General features: G+C 37.6%; 2 protein-coding genes across 6 annotated transcripts in view; one reads left to right on the forward strand and one right to left on the reverse strand.

Moving 5' to 3' along the window:
- The window catches only part of LOC100983898 (coiled-coil domain-containing protein 144A), a 97,271-nt gene that overhangs the window by 40,220 nt on the left and 31,527 nt on the right, over positions 1-25,524 (forward strand). For 3 of the 5 annotated variants that reach the window (XM_063599210.1, XM_055101215.2, XM_055101216.2), the window contains exons 9-13: positions 4,237-4,450; positions 8,663-8,846; positions 9,401-9,529; positions 11,553-12,506; positions 14,081-14,218. In XM_063599210.1, coding sequence (XP_063455280.1) covers positions 4,237-4,450; positions 8,663-8,846; positions 9,401-9,529; positions 11,553-12,506; positions 14,081-14,218 — 1,619 coding nt within the window. The remainder of the gene's footprint in view (positions 1-4,236; positions 4,451-8,662; positions 8,847-9,400; positions 9,530-11,552; positions 12,507-14,080; positions 14,219-25,524) is intronic. The other 2 variants (XM_063599211.1, XM_055101217.2) reach the window with 1 other exon arrangement.
- Positions 19,189-20,272, reverse strand: LOC117976524 (small ribosomal subunit protein eS28). The gene has a single exon (XM_034942244.3). It carries the CDS (start codon positions 19,533-19,535, stop codon positions 19,326-19,328), a length of 210 nt encoding a protein of 69 aa, XP_034798135.1. The 5' UTR covers positions 19,536-20,272; the 3' UTR covers positions 19,189-19,325.

The raw sequence follows: 25,524 nt of genomic DNA on the forward strand, positions 1-25,524 counted from the left end.
GGCGTAGGTTCTACCACCGCATTTCCCCAGTGTCTCAGCGGTCTCTGAACAGTATCTGTAGAATCTATAAAAATGTCATATTACTATGTTTCTGAAATTAGTAATTTGCATCTTCTTTTTTATGATCAACCTGTCTAGAGTTTTATCACTTTTATTGACCTCCTCAAAGTGTGTGGTTTTATTGATTTTTTTCCTATTGTTTTTCCATTTTATTGGTTTCATCTTTGATGTTTTGGTCTGTTCGGCCTGCTATAACAAAATACCATAGACTGGGTAGCTTATAAACAACAGAAATAGATTTCTCACAGAAGTCCAAGATCTAGGTGCTGGCAGATTTGGTGTCTGGTGAGGGACCAATTCCTGGTTCATAGATCTCTTATTTCCCCCTGTGTCCTCACATGGCAGAACAGGTGAATGAGCCCTCTGGGGTCTATATATATAAGGGCACTAATCCCACTAATGAGGGCTTGGCTCCCATGAGCTAATTACCTCCACAAAGCCCCACCTTCTGATAACATCACCTCTGTGATTAAGTTTCAGCATATGAGTTCTGGGAGGATGCAAATGTCAGACCATACCAGATGCTTATTGTATCATTTCCTCTGCTTGCTTTGAGTTTAATTTGTTCTTCTTCTTTTTCAGTTTCTTCTCTTATTTTAGTTTCTTAAGATAAAAGTCAAGACCATTGACTTGAGAGTCTTCTAATATAGACATTAAGTGCTAAAAAATTTTAAGTACTGTTGTAGCTGTGTTCCACAAATCCTGATATGTAGTATTTTCATTTTCATTCAGTTCAAAATACTCTCTAATTTCTCTTTGCATCGTGTTTTTGACTTAGGGTTATTAGATGTGTATTACTTTGTTTTAAAATATTTGAATATTTTGATGAGATATTTTATTACTAATTTGTGACTTGATTGCCATGTGGTCAGGGAACATACTTTGTATGACTTAAATCTTTCTGACTTAATTCTTTCATTAAGATTGATTGCAGGCCGGGTGCAGTGGCTCACGCCTGTAATCCCAGCACTTTGGGAGGCTGAGGCGGATGGATCACGAGGTCAGGAGATCGAGACCATCCTGACCAATACGGTGAAACTCTGTCTCTACTAAAAATACAAAAAATTAGCAGGGTGTGGTGGCAGGCTGAGGCAGGAGAATGGCGTGAACCCAGGAGGCGGAGCTTGCAGTGAGCCGAGATCCCGCCACTGCACTCCAGCCTGGGTGACAGAGCGAGACTCCGTCTCAAAAAAAAAAAAAAAAAAAAAAGATTGATTGCAGAACCTAGAATGTGGTCTGTTTGGTAAGTGCTCACTGGGTACTTGAGAAGCATGGTGTTGTTCAAGTGTGCTCCATTCTTGCTGATTTGCTGCTCCCTTGTTTTATCACTTATTGAGTAAGTGATATTCAAATCTCAGATGTACTTGTGAATTTGTCTATTTCGTCTATTGATTTTTGCCTCATATATTTTGAAGCTGTTATTAGGTGCACAAACATTTGAGATTACACGTTCTTGATTAACTGAATTTTTTTTTTTTTTTTTTTTTGGTATTTTTAGTAGAGACGGGGTTTCACCATGTTAGCCAGGATGGTCTCAATCTCCTGACCTCGTGATCCACCTGCCTCGGCCTCCCAAAGTGCTAGGATTACAGGCATGAGCCACCGCGCCCAGCCGATTAACTGAACTTTTAAAAGTCATTAGGAAATGACTGTTTATAGCTGGTAATTTTTTTTTTTTTTTTTTTTTTTTGGTGTGAAATCTACTTTGGTATTAACATAGCCATTTCTTCTCAGGCTTCTTTTGTCAACTCTTAGCCTGGTATATCTTTTTCCATTCTTTTGAACAATTTATGTTTTTACATTTAAAGTGCTTTTTTTATTAGGAAGCATGGAGTAGGTTCTTGCCTTTTTATCCAGTCTGACAATCTGCCTTTTAATTGAGATTTTTAGGCCAGTTCCATTTATAATGTGCTTATTGATACAGTGAAATTTGTCTGTCATCAAGCTGTTTGATTTCCATTGGTCCCCCCAGTTCTTTGTTCTCTTCTTTTTCTGCTTTCTTATCAATTAGTCCAGGAATTTTTATGATTTATTTTTGTCTCCCTTTTATGGCTTATTAGCGATAACTATTTTTTTCTATCTTAGCAGTTGCACTACAATTTATAGTATACGATTTTAACATCACAGTCCATCTTCAAAAAATATTATGGCATATCATATATGGCATAAGAAAATTATGAATGAAAACCCAAACATTGTATGTTCTCACTTGTAAGTGGGAGCTATGCTATGAGGATGCAGGGGCATAAAAATGATACAATGGAGGTTGGGGACTTGTGGGGAAAGAGTGGGAGGCGGGTGAGGGATAAAAGACTACGGATTGGATCCAGTGTATGCTGCTTGGGTGATGGGTGCACCAAAATCTCAGAAACCACCACTAAAGAACTTATTCATGTAACCAAGGACCACCTGTTAACCCAAAAGCTATTGAAATTTTTTAAAAAAGAAAATTGGAATAGTATACTTTCATTTCCTCTCTCCCAGCCAGATACTTCTGGATTTGTAGGATTATAGTTTTCTTTACATTTAGAAAGTTTTGGCCATTCTTTTTTTATTTTTCTGTCTCTCTTTTTCCCTCTTTGGGGACTTATTCCTGCTTGAAGTTTTCTCATAGTTCACTGATGTCTCAAATTTATGAACCTTCTCTTTGGTGATGTCTAATCTGTGTTCACTTCCATCCATTTTAGCTTTCATTCCTGACATTGTAATTTGAATCTCTACAAGTGCAGTTTGCTTTAAAGAAAAATCTTCCGGCCGGGCGCGGTGGCTCAAGCCTGTAATCCCAGCACTTTGGGAGGCCGAGGTGGGCGGATCACGAGGTCAGGAGATCGAGACCATCCTGGCTAACACGGTGAAACACCATCTCTACTAAAAATACAAAAAAAATTAGCCGGTCTCGGTGGCAGGCGCCTGTAGTCCCAGCTATTCGGGAGCCTGAGGCAGGAGAATGGCGTGAACCCGGGAGGCGGAGCTTGCAGTGAGCCAAGATCAAGCCACTGCAGTCCAGCCTGGGCGACAGAGCGAGACTCTGTCTCAAAAAAAAAAAAAAAAAAAAAAAAAAAAAAAAATCTTCCATGCCTCTGCCTGTCTGCTTGAGCTTAATTTTAATATACAGTTGAGTTCCATATGAACAGCTTGATCTTTCTGATCTTGCTTTTATGATTTGGTCTAATTTCCTGCTCCTGGGGCAAGATCTTTGTGATGATTCTATTCATTGCCATGCGAAGTCTGAGTTTTCCCAGCATCACTCATGGGAATGGACACTCTTTTTGGCACATCGTGAACACCAGACATGTTTCTTTCCAGTGTTTTTTAGATGTTTTTTTCCCCTTGATCTGGGGCGGTTTTCTGGCACACATGTGCTGTTTGTTACTCTGCTAGATACCCAGGAGGTATTTTTGCAAATCTTCAGTGTTCTTTCCCTGTACTCTGTCTCCTTTCCGGTGTTCTGTTTCGTGATCTCTGTCTGCCTTGGCTTTACCAGACTCTCAGCTTCATCATCTCATCTCAGGGAATCTGGTGGACTCTATGTCAGTTTTTTCTCTCCATGCGGTAGCCTGGAAACTCCGTGAAGGCAGGGAGCTGGAGTGTTGGATGAATTTCCTTTGTTTCCTGTCTTACGGGGATCATTGTCTTCATTACCTGAAGTCCACTGCCTGGTAAATCATTGTATAATATATTTTGTCTGTTTTCTTTTTGGTTGTTTCAGGCAAGAAGGTAAATCAGTACTTGCTGTCCATTGTGGCCAGAAGCAGATTCCAGCAGAGCTTCAGCACCTGCTGTCGACTGGCAAGAATGCTTTTCTACCCCTTTGCTTAACTGCTTCCTTCTCACCCTTCATTTCTCAGTGTAGCCATCTCTTCCTCAGGGAAATCTTCCCTGGGCCCATTATAGATCAAATTCTTCTGTGTGATCATAGAACTCTGTTTTCTTACACCATATATCTGAATTTATAATTGTCATTTTTGTTGTGTTTGTTCCTCACTTCACTTAAGGCTAAATGAGAGTAGAGGTCTTATCTGTTTTATCTGCAGAGCTTAGTAGAATGTCTCCCACTTTGTAGGCACTCAGTGCATATTTGTTCAATGTATGAAGGAGACAATGTTAAAAATGCACAGTTTTTTAACACCTAAAAGTACTCATATATTTTATTTCTACCTTTTCTCCCTGACACAGATTCTGCTAGCCTATCAAGAATCCAAGACACATTTTGTTTGTGTGAACACTTACTGAAACTTAAGAATAATCACTGTGACCAACTTACAGTAAAACTTAAACAAATGGAAAATATGGTCAGTGTACTACAAAATGAGCTATCTGAAACAAAAAAGACAAAATTACAGTTAGAACTTCAAAAAATTGAATGGGAGAAAGAGCTGTGCGATTTGAGGTATGATGTTCTAGTTCTAAAGAAATATTTATACTAAAGACAATATATCAGAATTTTTGTAATTGCTGACTTACCTTCTGCAGATTAATGGGGGAGAAACCTTTTTGGTCTTGTGGAATATGAAATTCTTGGAAATAATAAAACAAATTATTAACTGTGAACTCTTCTAATAAATAAATATATATTCTTTGCAATCTAAATGGCCATATAGAAGTCCACCATATAAAATCTTGTTATTCATTTAACAAATTGTAATTTTGGTTTTAAAATTATCTTGTATTTATAATTAATGATGTAAGCAACATCTTTTATCGTTACTATTATTTGTAGACACAGGGTCTCTGTGCCTGGGACTGGAGTTCACTGGTGTGATCATACCTCCCTGCAGCCTTGAACTCCATCCTCCTGCCTCGGCGTCCTAAGTAGTTGGGACTCCAGGTGCACATTGTCATGCTTGGCTAACTTTTTTAAGTGTTTTGTAGAGACGGGGTATCACTGTGTTGCTCAGGATGATCTCCAATTCCCAACCTCAAGCATTCCTTCTGTAAAATTGGCCTCCCAAATCATTAGTATGACAGACATGAGCCATCATGCCCAGCCCAGAACATTTTTTATATAAATGTTTTTCTACATTCCTAAACTGTTTGCTTTGAATAAATTCTCCAATATAGAATTATTGGTTGAAATATAGGAACTTTTTAAAAAGACCTTTGATCAATATTTCTTAATTTTTCACAAGAATGTTTGTGTTAATTTATAGTTCAAGCAGCAGAGCATGAACTGGTCACTTTTCTAAACCCAAAGTAATTTTCAAAAAATTTATACAGTTTTATTCTTTTTGAAAACTTTTTTTTAATTTCATAGCTTTAGGTATACAAGTGGTTTTCGGTTAAATGGATGAATTGTATGGTGGTGAAGTCTGGGATTTTAGTGTGCCTATCACCCGAGTAGTACACATTGTACCTCAGTAGGTAGTTTCTCATCCCTCATCCTCCTCCCACACTCTCCCACTTCTGATTCTCCAATGTCCATTATACTACTCTGTCTGCATTTGTGCACCCATAGCTTAACTCCCTATTATGAGTGAGAATGTGGTTTTATTTGGCTTTCCATTCCTGAGTTAGTTCATTTAGAATAATGGCCTCCAGTCCCTTCCAAGTTGCTGCAAAAGACATTATTTCATTTTTCTTATGGCTGAGAATTACTCCATGACATATATATACCACATATTATTTATTCCATTCATTGGTTGATGGACACTTAGGTTGATTCCGTATCTTCGCAATTGTGAAATGTGCTGCAATAGACATATGTTTGCAGGTGTTTTTTTTTTTTTGATATAATGATTTCTTTTCCTTTGGGTAGATACCCAGTAGGGGATTGTTGGATTGAATGGTAGCTCTATTTTAGTTGTTTGAGAAATCTGTCTACTGTTTTTCATAGAGGTTGTACTAATTTACATTTCCACCAGCAGTGTATAAGCATTTCCTTTTCACCACAGCTGCACCAACATCTATTGTTTTTTGACTTTTTAATAATGAGCATTCTGGTTGGAGTAAGGTGATATCTCCTTGTTGTTTTAGTTTGTATTTCCATGAATATTAGTGCTGTTGAGCATTTTTAAATATGTTTGTTGGCCATTTGTGCATCTTCTTTTGAAAAATGTCTGTTCATGTCATTTGTGTACTTTTTGATGGGATTATTTGCATTTTCTTGCTGATTTGTTTGTCCTTTGTCAGATGCATAGTTTGCAAATATTTTCTCCTATTCTGTAGGTTCTCTTACTCTGATGATTATTTCTTTTGCTGTGCAGAAGGCTTTTCTTTTCTTTTCTTTTCTTTTTTTTTGAGGCAGAGTTTCACTCTTGTTGCCCAGGCTGGAGTATAATGGCGTGATCTCGGCTCATGGCTACCTCTGCCTCCTGGGTTCAAGCTATTCTCCTGCCTCAGCCTCCTGAGTAGCTGTGATTAAAGGCATTGCCACCACGCCTGGCTAATTTTGTATTTTTAGTAAGACAAGGTTTCTCCATGTTGGTCAGGCTGGTCTTGAACTCCCGACCTCAGATGATTCTCCCACCTTGGCCTCCGTGTCACTGCACTCCAGCCTGGGTGACAGAGCGAGACTCTGTCTCAAAAAAAATATATATATGTGTATGTGTGTGTGTATATATATATATATATACACACACACATACACATATATATATTTTGGTTTTTGGTTAAATGGATGAATTGTATGGTGGTGAAATCTGGGATTTTAGTGCGCCCATCACCTGAGTAGTACACATTGTACCTCAGTAGGTAGTTTCTCATATATATATATATATATATATATACACACACACACACACATATACATACACACATACATATTATATATAATACATATTTTATATATATATATATTTTTTTTTTTTTTGGTAGAGATGAGGTCTCATTATGTTGCCCAGGCTGGTCTCAAACTTCTGCGCTCAAGTCATTCTCCTGCCTTGGCCTCCCAAAGTACCGGGATTACAGATGTGAGCCACATGTTAGGCCTAATCCTTCTTGAGTTAATTTTTATATATGGTGAGAGATAGGGATCCAGTTTCATTCTTCTACATGTGGCTATTCAATTTTCCCAACACCATTTATTGAATAGGGTGTTCTTTGCCCAGTTTATGTCTTTGTACGCTTTGTGAAAGGTCCGTTGGTTATACATATTTGGCTTTATTTCTAGGTTCTCTATTCTGTTCCATTGGTCTACGTATGTACTTTTATACAAGTACCATGCTGTTTTGGTTACTTTAGCCTTGTCATATGGTTTTAGATCTGGTAATGTGATGTCTCTGGCTTCGTTCTTTTTGCTTGGGATTGCTTTGGCTATTCAGGCTTGTTTTTGATTCCCTGTGAATTTTAGGGGTACTTTCTCTAATTCTGTGAAGAATGACAGTGGTATGTTAATAGGAATTGCATGGAATCTGTAGATTGCTTTGGTTAATATGATCATTTTCACTATATTGATTCTTCTAATCTATGAACATAGGGCATATTTCCATTTGTTTGTGTCATCTATGATTTCCTTCAGCAGTGCTTTCTAATTCTCCTTTTAGAGATCTTTCACCTCCTTGTTAAGTATATTCCTAGGTTGTTGTTGTTGTTGTTGTTGTTGTTGTTGTTGCAGCTGTTGTAAAAGGGATTAGGTTCTTGATTAGATTCTCACCTTGGTCATTCTTGATGTTTACTAGTGCTTCTGATTTGTGTACATTGATTTTGTAACATGAGACTTTTACTGATTTCATTGATTAAATCTAGGAGTCTTTAGGGTTTTCTAAGCTAAAACAGAGATAGTTTGACTTTGTCTTTTCCAATTTGGATGCCCTTTATTTATTTCTCTTACCTGATTGCTCTGGCTAGGACTTCCCAGTTTTATTCTAAATATGCACAAAATAAGTAAAATGGACAGTAATTGATGATTATTTTATTCCATATCTCTCATATGCAGATAAAATTAATTCCAAATTCATTGTTGAAACACATATTATCCTTTACTTTTAAATTAAATATTAGATCCTGTCTTGTTCCAAAAAGGGATTTTAAAATTGGTGATGAAATACTTAAGAATCAAGAAGATAAGTTGAAAGTGTTACCCAAAAGAGAAACATAAAAAGGATGGGGTAACAGTTATAGACAGCTTAGGCTAGTCTTGGATTATAGTAATCTGCAGATACATGTTGTGTGAATGACATCTGAAGGTGTTATCTTACACTGTAAATCATTTTTATGACTACACATACACTATTTCATGAAGATGAAAATGCATTTCTAGTGAATTTCTAAACTTGTTTGTAAACAGTAACTTCTTTTAAATTAGCTAACTCTAAATGATCTGTTCTAATTAATTTTCAACTTGCATAACGTGAAAAAGAAGTAATTTTCAACTTGTAACTTTACTGAAAAATTTCAAATATGCTTTTCCATAATATTTACCAGGGTTACTAGTAACAGAAACTTACCAGTTAATGCAATATTTCTTTCCTCACTACCTCTCAAATATATATGTCCCTTGGAAGAGATCAAAGTGAGAAATTAAAAACATGAGAACTAGAAAGGAAACAAGAGCATAGGAGTTTTTATGAGGATAATAAACCCACATGGGAAGAGCCAGATCACAGAATAAACTTTTTTATTTTTTAACAAAACACATTTTAATGTAATCCATGTTTAACTGCAGACTTGCCTTAAAACAAGAAAATGAGGAGAAAAGAAATGCCGATATGTTGTATAATAAAGATAGTGAACAGTTAAGAATAAAAGAAGAGGAGTGTGGGAAAGTGGTTGAAACAAAGCAACAACTTAAATGGAATCTGAGAAGACTTGTTAAGGAATTGAGGACAGTAAGAAATAACTTGGATCTGGTAAATTAATCTTTGGTGTAAACTTCATTTTTCTAACTTTATGTTTCATCGGTATTACTTATAATTTTTTGGCTTCATGTATATCATTTAGGTTTAAAATAAACCAAAACTGTTATTTCCTCTTAAGAACGAACTATGACATTTATAGATAAAATTATTTACTGTAAACCTTGTCATCTAATAGATGCTCAGTCTGTGTTTTTAGACTGGAGGATAAGTTGAGTTTAATCACTAATATAGCTGTTCATTTACACATTTTTTATGTTAAAATACAGGCTAAATACCTTTGAAACTATAAGGACACTAGTTAAATGTTTTGAAAGAAATTTTATTTCATAATGCTGTATCTTCCCGTAGTTAAGAACTGTTTTTCCTCTTTGACAGATTTAGCTGTCATGTATGCAATTAAGATTTGAGTGATTCTTGAGGGATAAAAGTTCTTGTGTTTTAACAGGCTACTTCTTTTTAACCGTTTTATAAGAGAGGCTCTGCTCTTAACCTTTTAGATTTTCTTTTTCAGTGCTATTAGACCAAAACCTCCATGTTATCTCTAGGTTGTGCAGGAGAGAAACGATGCCCAGAAGCAACTTTCTGAAGAACAGGATGCCAGAATATTACAAGATCAGATTCTGACGAGTAAACAAAAGGAACTAGAAATGGCTCGAAAGAAAATGAATTCTGAGGTATTTTCTTTAGTCATTTTCAAATATTTTTTGTATGTGAATATATTTTTAAAAAACAACTCTGTGCAACTTGGAAAGTACAATGGATTTTTGAACTACACACACACACACACACACACACACATTTGGGGGTGGTGATGGTGGTTCTGGCATTTTTGGCTCATTGAATAAAGTCATGTTCTTAATTCAACTCCATTTGTTTGCAAGAGTCAAGTAGTGACATTCTCAGTGGCCTTATCCAAAGGAGAAACATTTGTTATTTTTCATAGAATTAATGATCTTTCCACAATCTCAAAATCCTTGCTACTAACAACAGACGTTCTAGTTTTCAGACATTATTTCATCTTCCTAATATATTAATGGAGAGGTTAGATTATTATTTCCACTTGCAATAAGGATGAAATGTATAGCCAGTTCAGAGGCCGTACTTCAGATGCCGTTTCCCTTACTTTTGAGGAGAGTAACAGTTTGCTCCAAGTAGCGTCTCATTTCAGTGCAAAGAGCTTTGAAAACAATGATATGCCATAATATAAACTTGGTGATAATTTATTGGTAAGTGTTTTTTCTTAGAAAAATAGTTCAGTGTGTGGGAGACTGAGGCGGGTGGATCACGAGGTCAGGAGATCAAGACCATCCTGGCTAACGCGGTGAAACCCCATCTCTACTAAAAATACAAAAAAAATTAGCCAGGCGTGGTGGCGGGAACCTGTAGTCCCAGCTACTCGGGAGGCTGAGGCAGGAGAATGGCGTGAACCCTGGGTGGTGGAGCTTGCAGTCAGCCAAAATTGGGCCACTGCCCTCCAGCCTGGGTAACAGTGCGAGACTCCGTCTCAAAAAAAAAAAAAAGAAAGAAAAGAAAAATAGTTCAGTGTATTTCACCCTGTTTCATGCTTATTTCTGTTTCAGGCATTATAAAGAGGAAACGTAAGTTATTGTAATAACAGATAATCTCATGATTTTCTAAGAAAAGCTCTGTAACTTCTTTTTTTACCACGTGTTTTGAAATAAGCCTCTTTTATATTTATATATACACAACACAGAAGTAATTGTGGTTTGGTGGAAGAGCACTAGAAGTAAAGTAAGGGGACCTAGGGAAAATCCTGCAACTTGCATATTTTTTGACCTCTCCTTTCAGAATTGTGATATAAATGAGTTCAGTGATACATGTATAAGTGCTTGGTACAAGGCCAGGTGCAGCGGCTGACGCCTGTAATCCCAGCACTTTGGGAGGCCGAGGTGGGTGGATCACTTGAGCCCAGGAGTTCCAGACCAGCCTGGGCAGCATGGCGAAACCCCATCTCTACAAAAAGTACAAATAAATTTAGCTGCGTGTGGGGGTGTGTGCCTCTAGTTCAGCTACCCAGGAGGCTGAAGTGGGAGGATCACCTGAGCCCGGGAGGCCAAGGCTACAGTGAGTCTTGATTGCGTCACTGCCCTCTAACCTGAGTGATGGAGTGGAGACCCTATCTCGAAAAAAAAAAATAGCTTAATATAATGCTTAGATTTAGCATTTATGAATAAATGTAATTCTTATATAACTGATGAGAAAAATGTTAGAAAAATTAATAGCTATAGAATATTCTCAGGAAAAAAAGAACTTAAAGAACGTTGGAACATTTCCTCTGTCCAGATATATGCAAAGCTACAGCTTTTACTATAGGGTGGTGTATAGGTTAGATGTCAGAGTGTAAAGCCAATTTTTTAATGTAGTCAAATTTATTAATCTTTAATGCCTTTGAGTTTGCTGTAATTTGGAGACCGTCTTTTCCAATTCTGAGATGCTTAAAAATTCTGTAGTTATTTATGTTCTACATTCATGGATTCATTGTCTTCAAATAAACTTATGAAGTTTTGGGAATTTATGCTCTATGAGGTTTGAAGTTTCGATAGAATATTTTTTTCCAGTTGGATATCCACTTATGGCAATCTTTTCATTGTATACATGTATAGGTTATTTAATTTCAGAGAAAATCATAATCTGTCATTTTATTGAGTGCTACTGAATGTTTCCTTTCTTACTTAGATTTCTCATAGGCATCAGAAAGAAAAGGATCTCTTTCATGAAAATTGCATGTTGCAGGAAGAAATTGCCTTGCTGAGACTGGAAATAGATACAATAAAAAATCAGAACAAGCAAAAGGAAAAGAAATATTTTGAGGACATTGAGGCTGTGAAAGAAAAGAATGATAACCTTCAAAAAATTATAAAACTAAATGAGGAAACATTAACAGAAACAATACTCCAGTACAGTGGACAGCTGAACAATCTGACAGCTGAGAACAAAATACTCAATTCTGAACTGGAGAATGGGAAACAGAACCAAGAAAGACTAGAAATAGAAATGGAATCATACCGTTGTAGACTGGCTGCTGCTGTACGTGACTGTGATCAAAGTCAGACAGCAAGAGACCTAAAACTTGATTTCCAGAGAACAAGACAAGAGTGGGTTCGTTTACATGACAAAATGAAGGTTGATATGTCTGGCCTACAAGCTAAGAATGAGATTCTTTCTGAAAAACTTTCTAATGCTGAAAGTAAAATTAACAGGCTACAAATTCAGCTCCATAACACAAGAGATGCTCTTGGAAGAGAGAGTTTGATTTTGGAACGTGTGCAAAGAGACCTCAGCCAAACACAGTGTCAGAAGAAAGAAACTGAACAAATGTACCAAATTGAACAAAGCAAACTGAAGAAATACATTGCCAAGCAGGAATCTGTAGAGGAGAGATTATCTCAACTACAAAGTGAAAATATGTTGCTTCGACAGCAACTGGATGATGCTCACAAGAAAGCTAACAGTCAAGAAAAGACAATCAGTACTATCCAAGACCAGTTTCATTCTGCTGCCAAAAATCTTCAAGCTGAGAGTGAAAAGCAGATTCTTTCACTACAAGAGAAGAACAAGGAGCTGATGGATGAATATAATCATTTAAAAGAAAGAATGGATCAATGTGAGAAAGAGAAAGCAGGAAGAAAAGTAAGTATTAAGAAAGATAAAATATTTTTCAACCTTCCTGAAAGAAAATGTAAAGTAATATTTGGTTATGGCTAAATGTTGTATCTAGTTGAATATAAAATGTATAGATCATAAATGTATTTGCTGTATCAGCCTAGAAATGTACCAGTGAAAAAGAAGTTAAACCTGAAAGATGCTTTACTTTGCATAAAGAAATTGTGTCACCTATGAAATTTCAAGTTCAGTTACAGTGTTAATAGGTACAGACTAATACTCATGATGTAGTCTTATGCTGCTGAAATGATCATTGCAATGCCTTTATGTGGCCATGTTTTAATACCATGATGAAGCAGATAAACAGAAATGCTCATACCTGACATGAGTATTTTGAAATTAAGATTCAGTGGGGAGGGTTGCTTTGACCGTTAATTCCACATTTCCTAGGTGAACTGAAGTATACTGCTGTATCTCATAATACTTTTCCTTCAGTAATTTTGTAATGTATTTAAGTTGGTATAATTTTATTTTTATTCATATCAATTTGACTTAAATCTGAGACGATTTCAGTCTCAAATTACTTGTTATGACCTCTCAATTCTTTAAAGGCATTTACTTTTTTTTTTTTTTTTGAGATGGAATTTTGATCTGTAAGTTTTGTATTTTTAGTAGAGACGGAGTTTTGCCATGTTGGCAAGGCTGGTCTCGAACTCCTGACCTCAGGTGATCCGCCCGCCTTGGCCTCCCAAAGTGCTGGGATTAGAGGCGTGAGCCACTGTGCCCGGCCTAAAAGCATTTACTTTTTATTAAATCATAATTTGGGACAGATGTGAATTTCAGCAAAGCCATGTTACATTTAATCTTACCACTGGTATTTATAATTTACTTTGAATGTTTTTACAAAGAATTTGCTCATAATTTTCATTTCAAGGCTCACTGCCTATCATTCGGATATAACTTTGATAGTACAAAGGTAACTGTGGCTATCTGTGATTTATTTGTTTGGCATTGAGTCCCATTTTCAAACTAATCAGAAGTGGCAGGATTCACATATAGCAGGAATGGACTGAATCGGTGAGACAGTTGTAGGAGCTGAGATCAGGAGGGAGGTAGAGGCCAGGTTACCTAGGGCCTCAAAGGCCATTGGAATTTTACTTGTATTGTGAGATAGGAATCTTTTAGAAGATCTGAGCAGGCAATTGAATATGGAAGGAACTCTGAGGTTGATTTGAGCTTCTAATAAAAAACAGGGAAAACATTTTACCAGTGTGGGATGTACCACCAGCAGCCCCACCCACGTATCAAATTCTTTTTGAGACTTCAGTAGGTTGTTAAGCACTGCAGATGTTTCAGGGAAGAGTGAGTAGTGGGCTGAATCTATTGCCTAAGTTAACAGAAAACCGATTTGGCAGGAAGATAACACCTTCTTTGTCCGGAACTAAATTCAGTAATAAACAAGAATGTGTGCACATGAGGAAAAGAAGGCGAATCATGTATGTGTTGATGTTTTTCAAAGTATATAAGTTAGAGTTAAATCTTACTACCATAATTTAATAATAAGGTGATTTATAAATCAGTAACAAAAAATACCTTCACAGGTAGTTATGAGAGAATTCCAACAAGAATGGACCGATCTCCTAAAACAACAACCTACGTCAGAGGCTACCTCACGTTGTCACATTAATTTAGATGAGACACAGGATTCAAAGAAGAAATTGGGTCAAATCAGAAGTGAAGTATGTATGAAACATAACATGTCAACAGTTAATCTATAGGTGGTGAAATAATGTCAGATGTTTTAGGATACTGATTGCAGTGGATAGCTTTCTTTTGTATTTTTATTATAATTCATTTTATTACAATTTAATTATCTTTATAATACACTTGTTTCTTAACCTCTGGCTTTCATTCTGTCCTTTTCTCCTCATAAGTACATACATTTTAAAAATAAGGATCATTTCCAAAGATCCTTAGGAAAATTGGGAATTATTCAGTATTCCTCACAGAAGTTGAGAGGCTTTTTTTTTTCCTGTGAAGTAGTATTTTTTTAGTGATTTCTCTATTGCCATGGTGAGGCAAGCCAGATTAAATTATAGGATAATGTTTAATAGAATGTTCCAGAAAATTGTCTTATTTCTTATCTTTACTTTTGTGAATGGGTACAGAATCTGTGTATATTTATTTCATGAATTTCAGGATAACTGGTACAGAAAGGCCATAGTACTGTTCTCCCAAATGCAAATGTTTTAATTTACAAACTACTTGAAATGTTAGGTACTTCCTTTATTTTCCTTTCATTTTAAATATATTGTGCTTTTTAACAAATCATGTATAGTATGTACATCCAAAGTAGAGAATTAAGAGATATATCTAGATTCTACCACTGAATTTTTAAAAACAAGTTTACTGAGAGAGAATTCTCATACCATACAGTTTACCCATTGAACGTGTACAATTCATGGTCTCTTAATATATTCACAGAGTTGCATAACCGTCAACATCATCAATTGTAGGACATTTTCATGACCCTGAAAAGAATCAGCAATCTATTTTGTTTCCATAGATTAGCCCATTCTGGGCACCACGTATCAATTGGATCACACAATGTGTGGTGGTCTTTTGTGACTGGCTTCTTCTACTTAGCATAACATTTTTAAGGTTCATTGTGTTGTAACATGTATCAGTATTTAATTTCATCTTATTGCTGAGTAATTTTCCACTGTATGGACATACCACTAATTTATTTAGCCATTCATCAGTTGATGGACCTTTGGGTTGTTTCCATGTTTTGGCTATTATTAATCATGCTGCTGTGAACTTTTATTTACAAGTTTTTGTGTTTGTATATGTATTCCTTTCTCTTGGGTATATACATATGAGTTGAATTTCTGGGTCATATGGTAACACTATACTTAACCTTTTGAGGAGCTGCCAGTCTGCTTTCCAAAGTGGTTGCACCATTTTATGTTCCCATCAGCATTGTATGAGGGTTCTAATTTCTCCACATCCTTGCCAACATTTTTCATATTTTTGATTGAAAAAGGATTCCAACCTAGAGGTATGAAGTGGTACCTCATTGTGGTTTTGATTCACATTTCCCTAATGATGAATGACTTTAAGCCTCTTTTTATGTGCTTATGAGCCACTTGTATATCTTCTTTGGAGAAATATCTGTTCAAATCTTTTGCCCACATTAAAATTGGGTTGTCCTAAATTTCTGAATTTTAAGAGTTCTTTATATACCCTAGGTGTAAGTCCCTTATCAGATATGTTTCCAAATATTTTCAATGGCTTTCCTTTTTATTTTCTTTTTTATGATTTATTATGTTTTTAAAATTTATATAATTTTAAATTGTAGAGAGAAGGTCTCACTATGTTGTCCAGGCTGGTTTTGAACTCCTGAGCTCAAGCAATCCTCCCACCTCGGCCTCCCAAGTGTTGGGATTATAGGTATAAGCCACCATGCCCAGCCTCCTTTTCACTTTCTTGATGGTCTCTGTTCAAGCACAGAAGTTTCACATTTTGATGAAGTCCAGTTAATTTTTGTTTGTTTGTTTTGCAGTCACAAAGATTTATGGCTATGTTTTCTTCTAGGAATTTTATAGTTTTAGTTCTTACATTTAGCGGTTCTATTTTGTTACTTTTAGGTATGACATTTGGTGAAGTCCACCTTTATTCTTTTGCATGTGGATATACCGTTTTCCCAGAACCATTTGTTGAAACATCTATTCATTTCTCATTTAATTTTTTTTACACCCTTGTTGAAAATCACTTGACCATAAAAGTGTGTGTTTGTTTTTGGATTCTCAGTTCTAATATATTGAGCTATGTCTATCCTTATGCCAGTAGCAAATCACATTTTAGGAAAATTCATTTTCAGTCCTGTTGCTTATTACCAGTTGTCTTATGTAAGAATAGAAATTCAAGTAGTAGAATGTCTTTAATTTCACTTTTTGCTTCTTGAAGGAGTGTATGGCCAGCTTATGCCTTGCTGACTCCATGACATGATGAGAGTCAGGCTTACGAAGACAGATCCCATTAATTTTTTTTCTCCAGTCATACCTTTTGTCTCTCACCCAGTGCCTCTCTCTTCATTCCCATTTCCATCAAATCTTGGTCACAGGATATGCTGACTCCGTCTCCTATTTACTGCATTATGTTTTTATTAACTCATTGTAAGTCATAGAGTCATGTGTAGATTTTAACTATCTATGAAGGGCAAGATTAAGTCTAGGCTGTCATCTTTCCTCATTGGAAATTGAGCTAATTCATCATGTTGCAGTTTACAGTTAGATACTCTTTTGACCCAGCACCTGGTTCTCTTGTACACTCCCGGAGCTGAATCCTCTTCTTGGCACAGATACTACATTCTCAGAAACCAGAGTTCCCTGCATTTACCTCCTTTTGCTTAAATAGAGATGCATAGCTATGCTTTTATAGTTCAATACATAATTCATTGAATAAATACTTCAACCCATTCAAAGAACAACTTCCAGGAGTGCAGCAACTGGAAATCAGGTCATGTCCAGGCATTTATCGAAACAAATGGTTGAATTAGTTGTATAAATTTCAAAATTTCAGAGCCAATTTGTATGATATGGAGAAGCATTTTGATACAACATAAAGATGAGATGCTCTTCCCTTCTCCATACAAATAAGCTTGAAGTAAGGTAAAGGGGAAATTGCATTTAATAGCTTAACACTCAAAGGACACTACATTTTTACTTCTGAGATTGTTAAAACTGATTCCATAATATTTTGTTAATTTTCTCACTGAGGAAATGGAAATGAAGATTGAATCCTAGATTGATTAATAAATATCCAAAGCTGCTTATCACTTTTAGAATTTCAGTTCATTGAAATCAGGTACAATGTCTGATTTTTGGTTATTAATCAAATATTTCTGTTTTTTTCAACTTTATACTTCAAATTATATATCTCCTTCCTTCTTCATCTTCCTTATTTCATAACTCGGGGGACAAATTCTAAAAGCCTCACTGGCTTAGTCATCAGAATTTGTAATCGAAAGGAACTTTTTCTAAACTTCCTCTGCAGTAGTTCTTACATCCTTCTCCTGGTTGTATGCTGCTTCCCATTAGAGTTGTTTGTCATTAATAAATTAACCTCAACATTTTTTAGATCTTACTTTAAAGGAGACTAATTTCTACTGGGTATGTTATTCTATTTCTTGTTGTCTCCTTGTTTAAATTTATTTTTCTGGTTATTTTTTCCTAACAAATAACCCAAAGTTGAGTGGCTAAGAACAACATTCGTTTAGTTCACCAATCTGTGGCTTGGGAAAACCTTGGCCGGGACAGCTTGCCTCTGCTCCCTTCAGCTTCACTTGGGATAAATCAAAGGCTGAGGGACTGGAATCATCTGAAGGTTTGTTCACTAAGATGTCTGTTGCTGATGGTGGCTGTTGGTTGGAACTTTAGCTGGGGCAGGTTGCCCAAATACCTACATTGGAACTCCTAGGCTCTCTTTGTGGCCTAAGCTTCCTCACAGCATGGGGGCTGGGGTCCAAGGGTGAGCAGTCTGCGGTAGAGAGCCTCTTCTAACTTAATGTTGGAAGCCACATGGTTATCACTTTTAACACTTTCTGTTCATTAGAAGCAAGTCACTAAGTTTCACCCATAGTCTGTATATAGGATGAATGATTTTGCTTTTATTTTTATTGATGTATTTTTTTTTTAGACATGGTGTCTTATTATGTTACCCAGGCCAGCCTTGACCTCCATGGCTCAAGAATTCTTCCTGCCTCTGCCTCCCAAGTAGCTGAGACCACAGGAATGTGACACCACACCTGGCTTCTTTTGATTTTTTGTGGACCTGTATAATTGTACATATTTATAGTATACACAGTGATATTTTGATATGTGTAAACAATGCATAATGGTCAAATCAGGCTAATTAATATATTCCATCACCTCAAACATTTACCATTTCTTTGTGTTGTGAACTTTCAAAATCCTCTCCTCTAGCTTTTTAAATATTAGCTAGCCAAGCCAGGTGTAGTGGCACACACCTGTAATCCCAGCTGTTTGGGAGGCTGAGGCAGGAGAATGGCTTGAACCCCGGAGGCGGAGATTGCAGTGAGCTGAGATTGCACCACTGCACGCCAAGCCTGGGTGACAGAGCAAGACTCCGTCTCAAAAAAAATATATATTAGTTAACCATATTCACCCTACAATGCAACAGAACACTAGAATTCATTCCTCCTATGTAACTGTAATCTTGTATCCATTAACCAGCCTCTCCCCATCTTCTACTCCCCTTTACCTTTCTCAGCCTCTAATACCCACAGTTCTACTCTCTACTTCCGTGAACTTTTTTTAAAATTTTAGCTCCCACATGAGTGAAAACATACAGTAGTTATTTTTCTGTGCTTGAATTATTTCACTTAGTGTCACTTAATGTCCTCATCCATGCTGTAAATGACATGATTTTATTCTTTTTTATGGCTGAATAGTATTCCACTATGGACATATACCACATTTTCTTTACTCATCAACCACATTGATCTGTTGATGAACATTTAGGTTGATTCTGTATCTTGGTTGTTGTGAATAGTGCTGCAATCAACATGGGAATACTGGTATCCCTTTGATATGCTGATTTTCTTTCTTTTGGATAAATACTTAGTAGTGGGATTGTTGGATCATATGACACTTCTATTTTTAGCTTTTTTTTTTTTTTTTTTAACTTGAAACACAAACGCTTTATTTAAAGGAGCATCTCAATTCCGTGTGGCGGACAAAAAAAAAGGAGCAGACTGTGACAGACCATTCCCATCGGCCAAGTGGTCGAACCCGACATCCAAGACCCAGCGAGCAGCCAAGCTCAGCGCAACCTCCGGGCTTCTCGCTCTGACTCCAAAAGGGTGAGCACGTCGCCCTCGCGCACGGGGCCTTTTACATTGCGGATGATGGATCGGCTCGTGTCGTCCATGAATTCCACGCGCACCTGCGTGCACTGTCCCTGAGAGCCGGTCCTGCCCAGGACCTTGGTGACCCTGGCCAGCTTGATAGGCTGCACACGGCTGGTGTCCATGATGGCGGCGCGGCGACGGTCTGGCGGAGAGCTGTTTTTAGCTTTTTAAGAAACTTCCATGGTTTTACTAGTTTACATTCCCTCCACGAGTGCATAAGAGTTTTCTTTTTCTCTCCAACCTCGCCAGGATTTTTTACTTCTGGTTTTTTTGTTTTTTGTTTTTTGATTTTTTTGATAGTAGCCATTCTGTGGTGAGACGATATCTTATTTGGGATTTTGTTTTCATTTTCCTGTTAGTGACGTTGAGTACTTTTCCATACATTTGTGGACATTCGTATGTCTTCTTTTTAGAAATGTCTATTTAAATTCTTTGTCCACATTTCAGGGGGGATTATTAACAATTTTTACTGTTGAGTTGTTTGAGTTCCTGGCATATTCTAGATATTAGACCTTTCTCAGATGAATAGATTTGTAAATATTTTCTCCCAGTCTACAATTGTTGGTTGTTTCCTTCACTTTGTTGATTGTTTCCTTTGCTGTGAAGAAACCTAATTTTAATATAGCTTTACTTATGTATTTTTGTTTTTATACCTGTGCTTTTTTTTGCATATGCCCGTGATAACTTAGCTATAAAATCTTTGCCTTGACCAATGTCCTGAAGCATTTTCCATATATTTTCTTGTAGTAGTGTTATAATTTTGGATCTCATGTTTAAGTCTTTAATCTATTTTGAGTTGATTTTTGTATATGGTGAAAGATAGGGACCTGGTTTCATTCTTCTTTTTACAGATACCCACTTTTCCCAGCCCCATTTGTTGAAGAGAGGGTTCTTTCCCCAATGTATGTTTTTGATACTTTTGTTGAAAATCAGGTGTCTGTAAATATGTGGATTTATTTCTGCATTCTCTATTCTGTTCCATTGGTTTAATTTTCTATTTTTATACCAAGACCTTGCTCTTTTGGTTACTGTAACCTTGTAATATATTTTGAAGTCAGGTGGAGTGATGCCTCCAGCTCTGTTCTTTTCCCTCAGGCTTGGCTTGTATAGTCTAGCTTCTTTGCAGTTCCATATGAATTTTAGGATTGTGTTTTCCATTTCTGTGAAGAATGTTATTGGTGTTTTTTTATTGCAAGTTATAAAGGGCATTTTATTTTCATCTTATTCTTTCTCTTTCTTAACTTTCAGATTCAGGGAGTACATGTGCAGGTTTGTTACACAGGTATATTGCATAATGCTTAGGTTTAGGGTGCAGTTGAACCTATCACCCAGGTAATGAGCATAGTACCTGGCATGTCATTTTTCAACCATTGTCCAACCCAGTCCCCCTTCTTATAGTCCCCACTGTCTATTGCTCCCATCTTTATGTCCATGTGTACCCAATGTTTAGCTCCCACTTATAAGTGAGAACATGTAGTATTTGGTTTTCTGTTTCTGCATCAGTTTGCTTAGGATAATGGCCTCCAGCTGCATCGATGTTGCTGCAAAGGGCAGTATTTTGTTCTTTTTATAGTTGCATAGTATTCCATATTGTATATGTGCTACATTTTCTTAATCCAGTGCATCATTGATGAGCTTCTGGTTTTATTCCATATCTTTGCTATTGTGAATAGTGCTGCAGTGAACATTGGGTGCATGTGTCTTTTTGGTAGAATGATTTTTTAGTGGTGGGAAGTGGATATTTAACCAACTAATGGGATTGCTGGGTTGAATGGCAGTTCTACTTTTAGTTCTGTGAGAGAAACCTCCAAACTGCTTTCCACAGTGGCTGAACGAATTTACCATTTTCTCCAATAGTGTATTAGAATTCCCTTTTCGCTGTAGCAACTCTGCCAAAATCTGGGTTGTTGTTGCTTATTTTTTGACTTTCTAGTAATAGCCATTATGTCTGGTGTGAGATGGTATGTCATTGTGGCTTTGATTTGCTTTTCTCTGATGATCAGTGATGATGAGCATTTTTTCATATGTTTGCTCTCCACTTTTATGTCTTTTTTTGAGAAGTGTCTGTTAATGTATTTTGCCCGCTTTTATATATTTTTTTAAATTCTTGTTTGTTGATTTAAGTTCCTTATAGGTTCTGGATATTAGAACTTTGTTCAATGCATAGCTTGTAAATACATTCTTTCATTGTTTAGGTTGCCTATTTAGTCTCTTGAATGGTTCCTTTTCCTATGCAGAAGCTCCTTTGTTTAACTAGGTCCCAATTTTTCATTTTGACTTTTGTTGCAATTGCTTTTGAGGGCTTATTCATAAATTACTTTCAGAGACTGATTTCTAATAGTGCATTTCTTAGGTTTTCTTGTAGGATTTTTATAGTTAGAGGTCTTACTTTTAAGAATGTAATTCAGCTTTCATTAATTTTTGTATGTGGTGATAGCTAGGGGTCAAGTTTCATTCTTCTGTGTATGGATAACCCGTCATCCCAGCACCATTTATTGAATAGGGAGTCCTTTCCCCATTGCATATTTGTGTCGGCTTTGTCAAAGACCCAATGGTTGTAGGCATGTGGCTTTATTTCTGGGCTCTCTGTTCTGTTCTTTTGGTCTATGTGTCTGTTTTTGTGCCAGTACCGTGCTGATTTGTTTAGTGTAGCATTTGTTTACTGTAGTATAGTTTGAAGTTGGGTAATGTGATGCATCAGGCTTGGTTCTCTTTGCTTAGGATGGCTCTGGGGGTTTGGGCTCTTTTCTGGTTCCATATGAAATTTTAGAATAGTTTTTTCTAATGCTGTGAAAAATGACGTTAGTAGTTTGATAGGAATGGTATTGAATCTGTAGATTGCTTTGGGCAGTATGGCCTTTTTTTTTTTTTTTTTTTTTTTTTTTTTTTTTGACTTAGTTCTTTTCCTTTTAATAGCAACCTAGCACCTCTGAGAATCAGAAAGATAGGGGAGGGCGCTTGGAGCACCAGCTGCACCAACGCTGGCAGGATGAAAATATTTATGCACCAATGAGGCACTAGCTGCTTTCAGAGACCTCCTTTGAACTGTTCATCAAGCCCAATCTTTCAGAATAATAGCCTGATTATTACCGCCCTGTTTGCATAACAAAGAAGCCCAGTAAGACTTACTTTGCAGTGCACGAGGGGGTGTGAAGGATCGACCCTGAGAAAGGAGTGCTAGGAATGCAGTGAGCCGCTGCAGAGCCTGAACCCAGGAATAAAGACAATGCAATTTGCCACCAAGAAAAGCTCAACAGACCAATAAATTACCCGCGTGCAAAGGGATTAGATCAGGTTTCAGTTACTGTGTAGGAGGGGTGGGGTGAGCCGGAGAGGGAAAAGACCTGCCCTCTCTTAAAGGGGTAAGGCTCATTTTGAGTGCAAGCCCCAGGGTCAAGCTGTTTTTGTCCAACTCTGTGGCCTGCGTGGGAACCGCCTGAGTTCAGTTACTTGCTCCAAGTTCTGGACCCTTCTATGTGCCGGGCACTGTGATTAATGCTGTTTCTGGAACAAACCCCAGTTAATCTCTGTGCTCAGGTATGGTCAATCACAGAAACTTCTAGAATACAAAGCAAACATGTTTCATCTCAACACTTAACAGCAACAAAGGTTTAAGAATGGAAGTACGAGAAGGTATCAGGGAAGTAGCATTTCAACGAGGTCCTGAATTTGACGGGTGATGAAGGGCAAAGATCTGACGACAGGGACCTCCAGAACAACTGAGCTTGGCAGGAGGCGACATGCTGGCTGGTCAGAGTGTAGCCAGGAGTTTGGGGCCAGACACGGAAACCTAGAGTGCCACCTGTGCCCATTAGGAAGCAAATGTCGCTCAGCTTCAAACCACTTTGCTCTCTGGTGCAGGGATTCTGCAAACCCCATCTCTTTCGTCTCTGGGTTCCCTGTTAAATTTCCCCACAAGGAGACACTAGATGGAGAAGGGAAGGTGGGAGGCAGGAGACAGGTTTACCTGCCATCCCCAAGGCTGTTTCTCCCACCACTTACCAGCAGCGGCCCTTCTTCCCCATCAGAGTCCCGGGCCCTCCTCCAAACCTGCCTTCCTTCTGTCCCTCTGGCTGCAGGGGTGGAAGCTGCTTCTGCCACTCTCTGTCCCAGCGGTCTCTCTTTGCCCTTTCAGTCTTCCCATGCCCATAACAATGCCCTACACGAAGTTCCCTCTGCGGAAACATCCCAGGTGGGTTTCGCTTTTCTGATTGGACCCTGGCACGCCAGCCTAAGGATTTCTGCCTTTTTCCAGTAGATGGCAGGGAGCCCCTGAAGCATTTTCAGTGAGTACCCAGGGCGTGATCAGAACACTATTTTAGGAAGCAGTGTAACTGAAGAGGCGATGGCTTCAATTAGGATGGAGGCAGGCGGAGGGAAGGGAGGGAGAGCAGCTTAAAAAAGAAATCACTGCCAGCGCCTGTGGAGACACTAGCCTTGAAGCCTCAGACCTCCCCTGTCCCCTTCCTCACTGTCCACCTAGCCTGAGCGGCAGATGCTGAGATGCCCTTCTTAGCCACATGGTATGTCCCCCGTTCAAAGGAGGTGGAGGAGGGAGCACTGAGCCAGGGGGCTGGCCAGCTCACACCCGGTGAGACTCACGCTGCCACCCCTCCCCACCCTCTCCTGTCCTTTGTGCCTCAGTGCTGGATCTCACAGGGGACAGGAACAGACGGACCACCCATATGTGGCAAACTCTGGAGTATGGCCATTTTAATGCTATTGATTTTTCCAATTCATGAGCATGGAATGTTTTGCCATTTTTTTTGGTGTCATCTATTTGGTGTCATGATTTTTTTTCAGCGGTGTTTTGTAGTTCTCCTTGTAACCACCTTTCATCTCTGTAGTTAGATGCATTCCTAAGTATTTTGCTTTTTTGTGTGTGGCTATTATAAATTGGATTACATTCTTGATTTGTCTCTCAGCTTGAACTTTATTGGTATATAGAAATGCTATGGATATTTTTACATTGATTTTTGTGTCCTGACTGAAGTCATTTATCAGTTCCAGGATAAATTGGCAAACTCTTTAGAGTTTTTTAGGTACAGAATCATATCATCAGCAAAGAGAGATAGTTTGGCTTCTTTTCCTTTTTGGATGCCTTTTCTTTCTTTCTTTTTCCTGATTGCTCTGGCTAGGAGTTCCAGTACTATGTTGAATACATACGGTGAGAGTGGGCATCTTTGTCTTGTTCCAGTTGGCAAGGGGAATGCTTCCAACTGTTTTTGTTCTTTTTTCTTTAATTTTTTTCTTTACTATTTTATAGAGACAAGGTCTCACTGTGTTGCCCAGCCTGGTCTCAGACTCCTGGCCTCAAGTGATTCTCCTGTCTTCGCCTCCCAACATGCTGGGGTTACAAGCATGAGCCACTGCACTTAGCCCCCACTTCCAGCTTTTGCCCATTCTGTATGGTTTCAGCTGTGGGTTTGTCATAGAGTGGCCTTTATTATTTTGAGGTCTGTTTCTTTGATGCCTAATTTGTTGGGTGTTTTTTTCATGAAGGGATGATGGACGTTATTGAAAGCTTTTTTGCATCTTTTGAGTTGATCATATGGTTTTTCGTTTTCATTCTGTTTATGTGGTGAAACACATTTATTGATTTGTGTACTTTGAACCAATTGCATCACAAAAATAAAGCTGACTTGATTGTGGTGAAGTAAGTTTTTGATGTGTTGCTGGATTTTGTTTGCTGATATTTTATTGAGGACTTTGGTGTCTACATTCATTGGGAATATTGGGCTGTAGTTTTCTTTATTCATTGTGTCTTTGCTGGCTTTTAGTATCAAGATGATGCTGGCATCATACAATGAGTTAGGGAGAAGTATCTCCTCAATATTTTGGAATAGTTTCATTAGGTTTGTTAACAGCTCTTCTTTGTATGTCTGGTAGAAATTGGCTATGAGTCAGTCTGATCTGAATCTGTTTTTGGCTAGTAGGTTTTTTATTACTGATTCAATTTCAGAGCTTGTTATTTGTCTGTTCATGGTTTCAATTTCCTCGTGGTTCAATCTTTGTTGGTTTCCAAGGATTTATCCATTTCTCCTAGATATTCTAGTTTGTGTGTATACAGTGGTGTTCATTGTAGTCTCTGAGGATCTTTTGTATTACTGT

The sequence above is a fragment of the Pan paniscus genome, chromosome 19, assembly GCF_029289425.2.
Source record: "Pan paniscus chromosome 19, NHGRI_mPanPan1-v2.0_pri, whole genome shotgun sequence".
Classification (NCBI taxonomy): domain Eukaryota; kingdom Metazoa; phylum Chordata; class Mammalia; order Primates; family Hominidae; genus Pan; species Pan paniscus.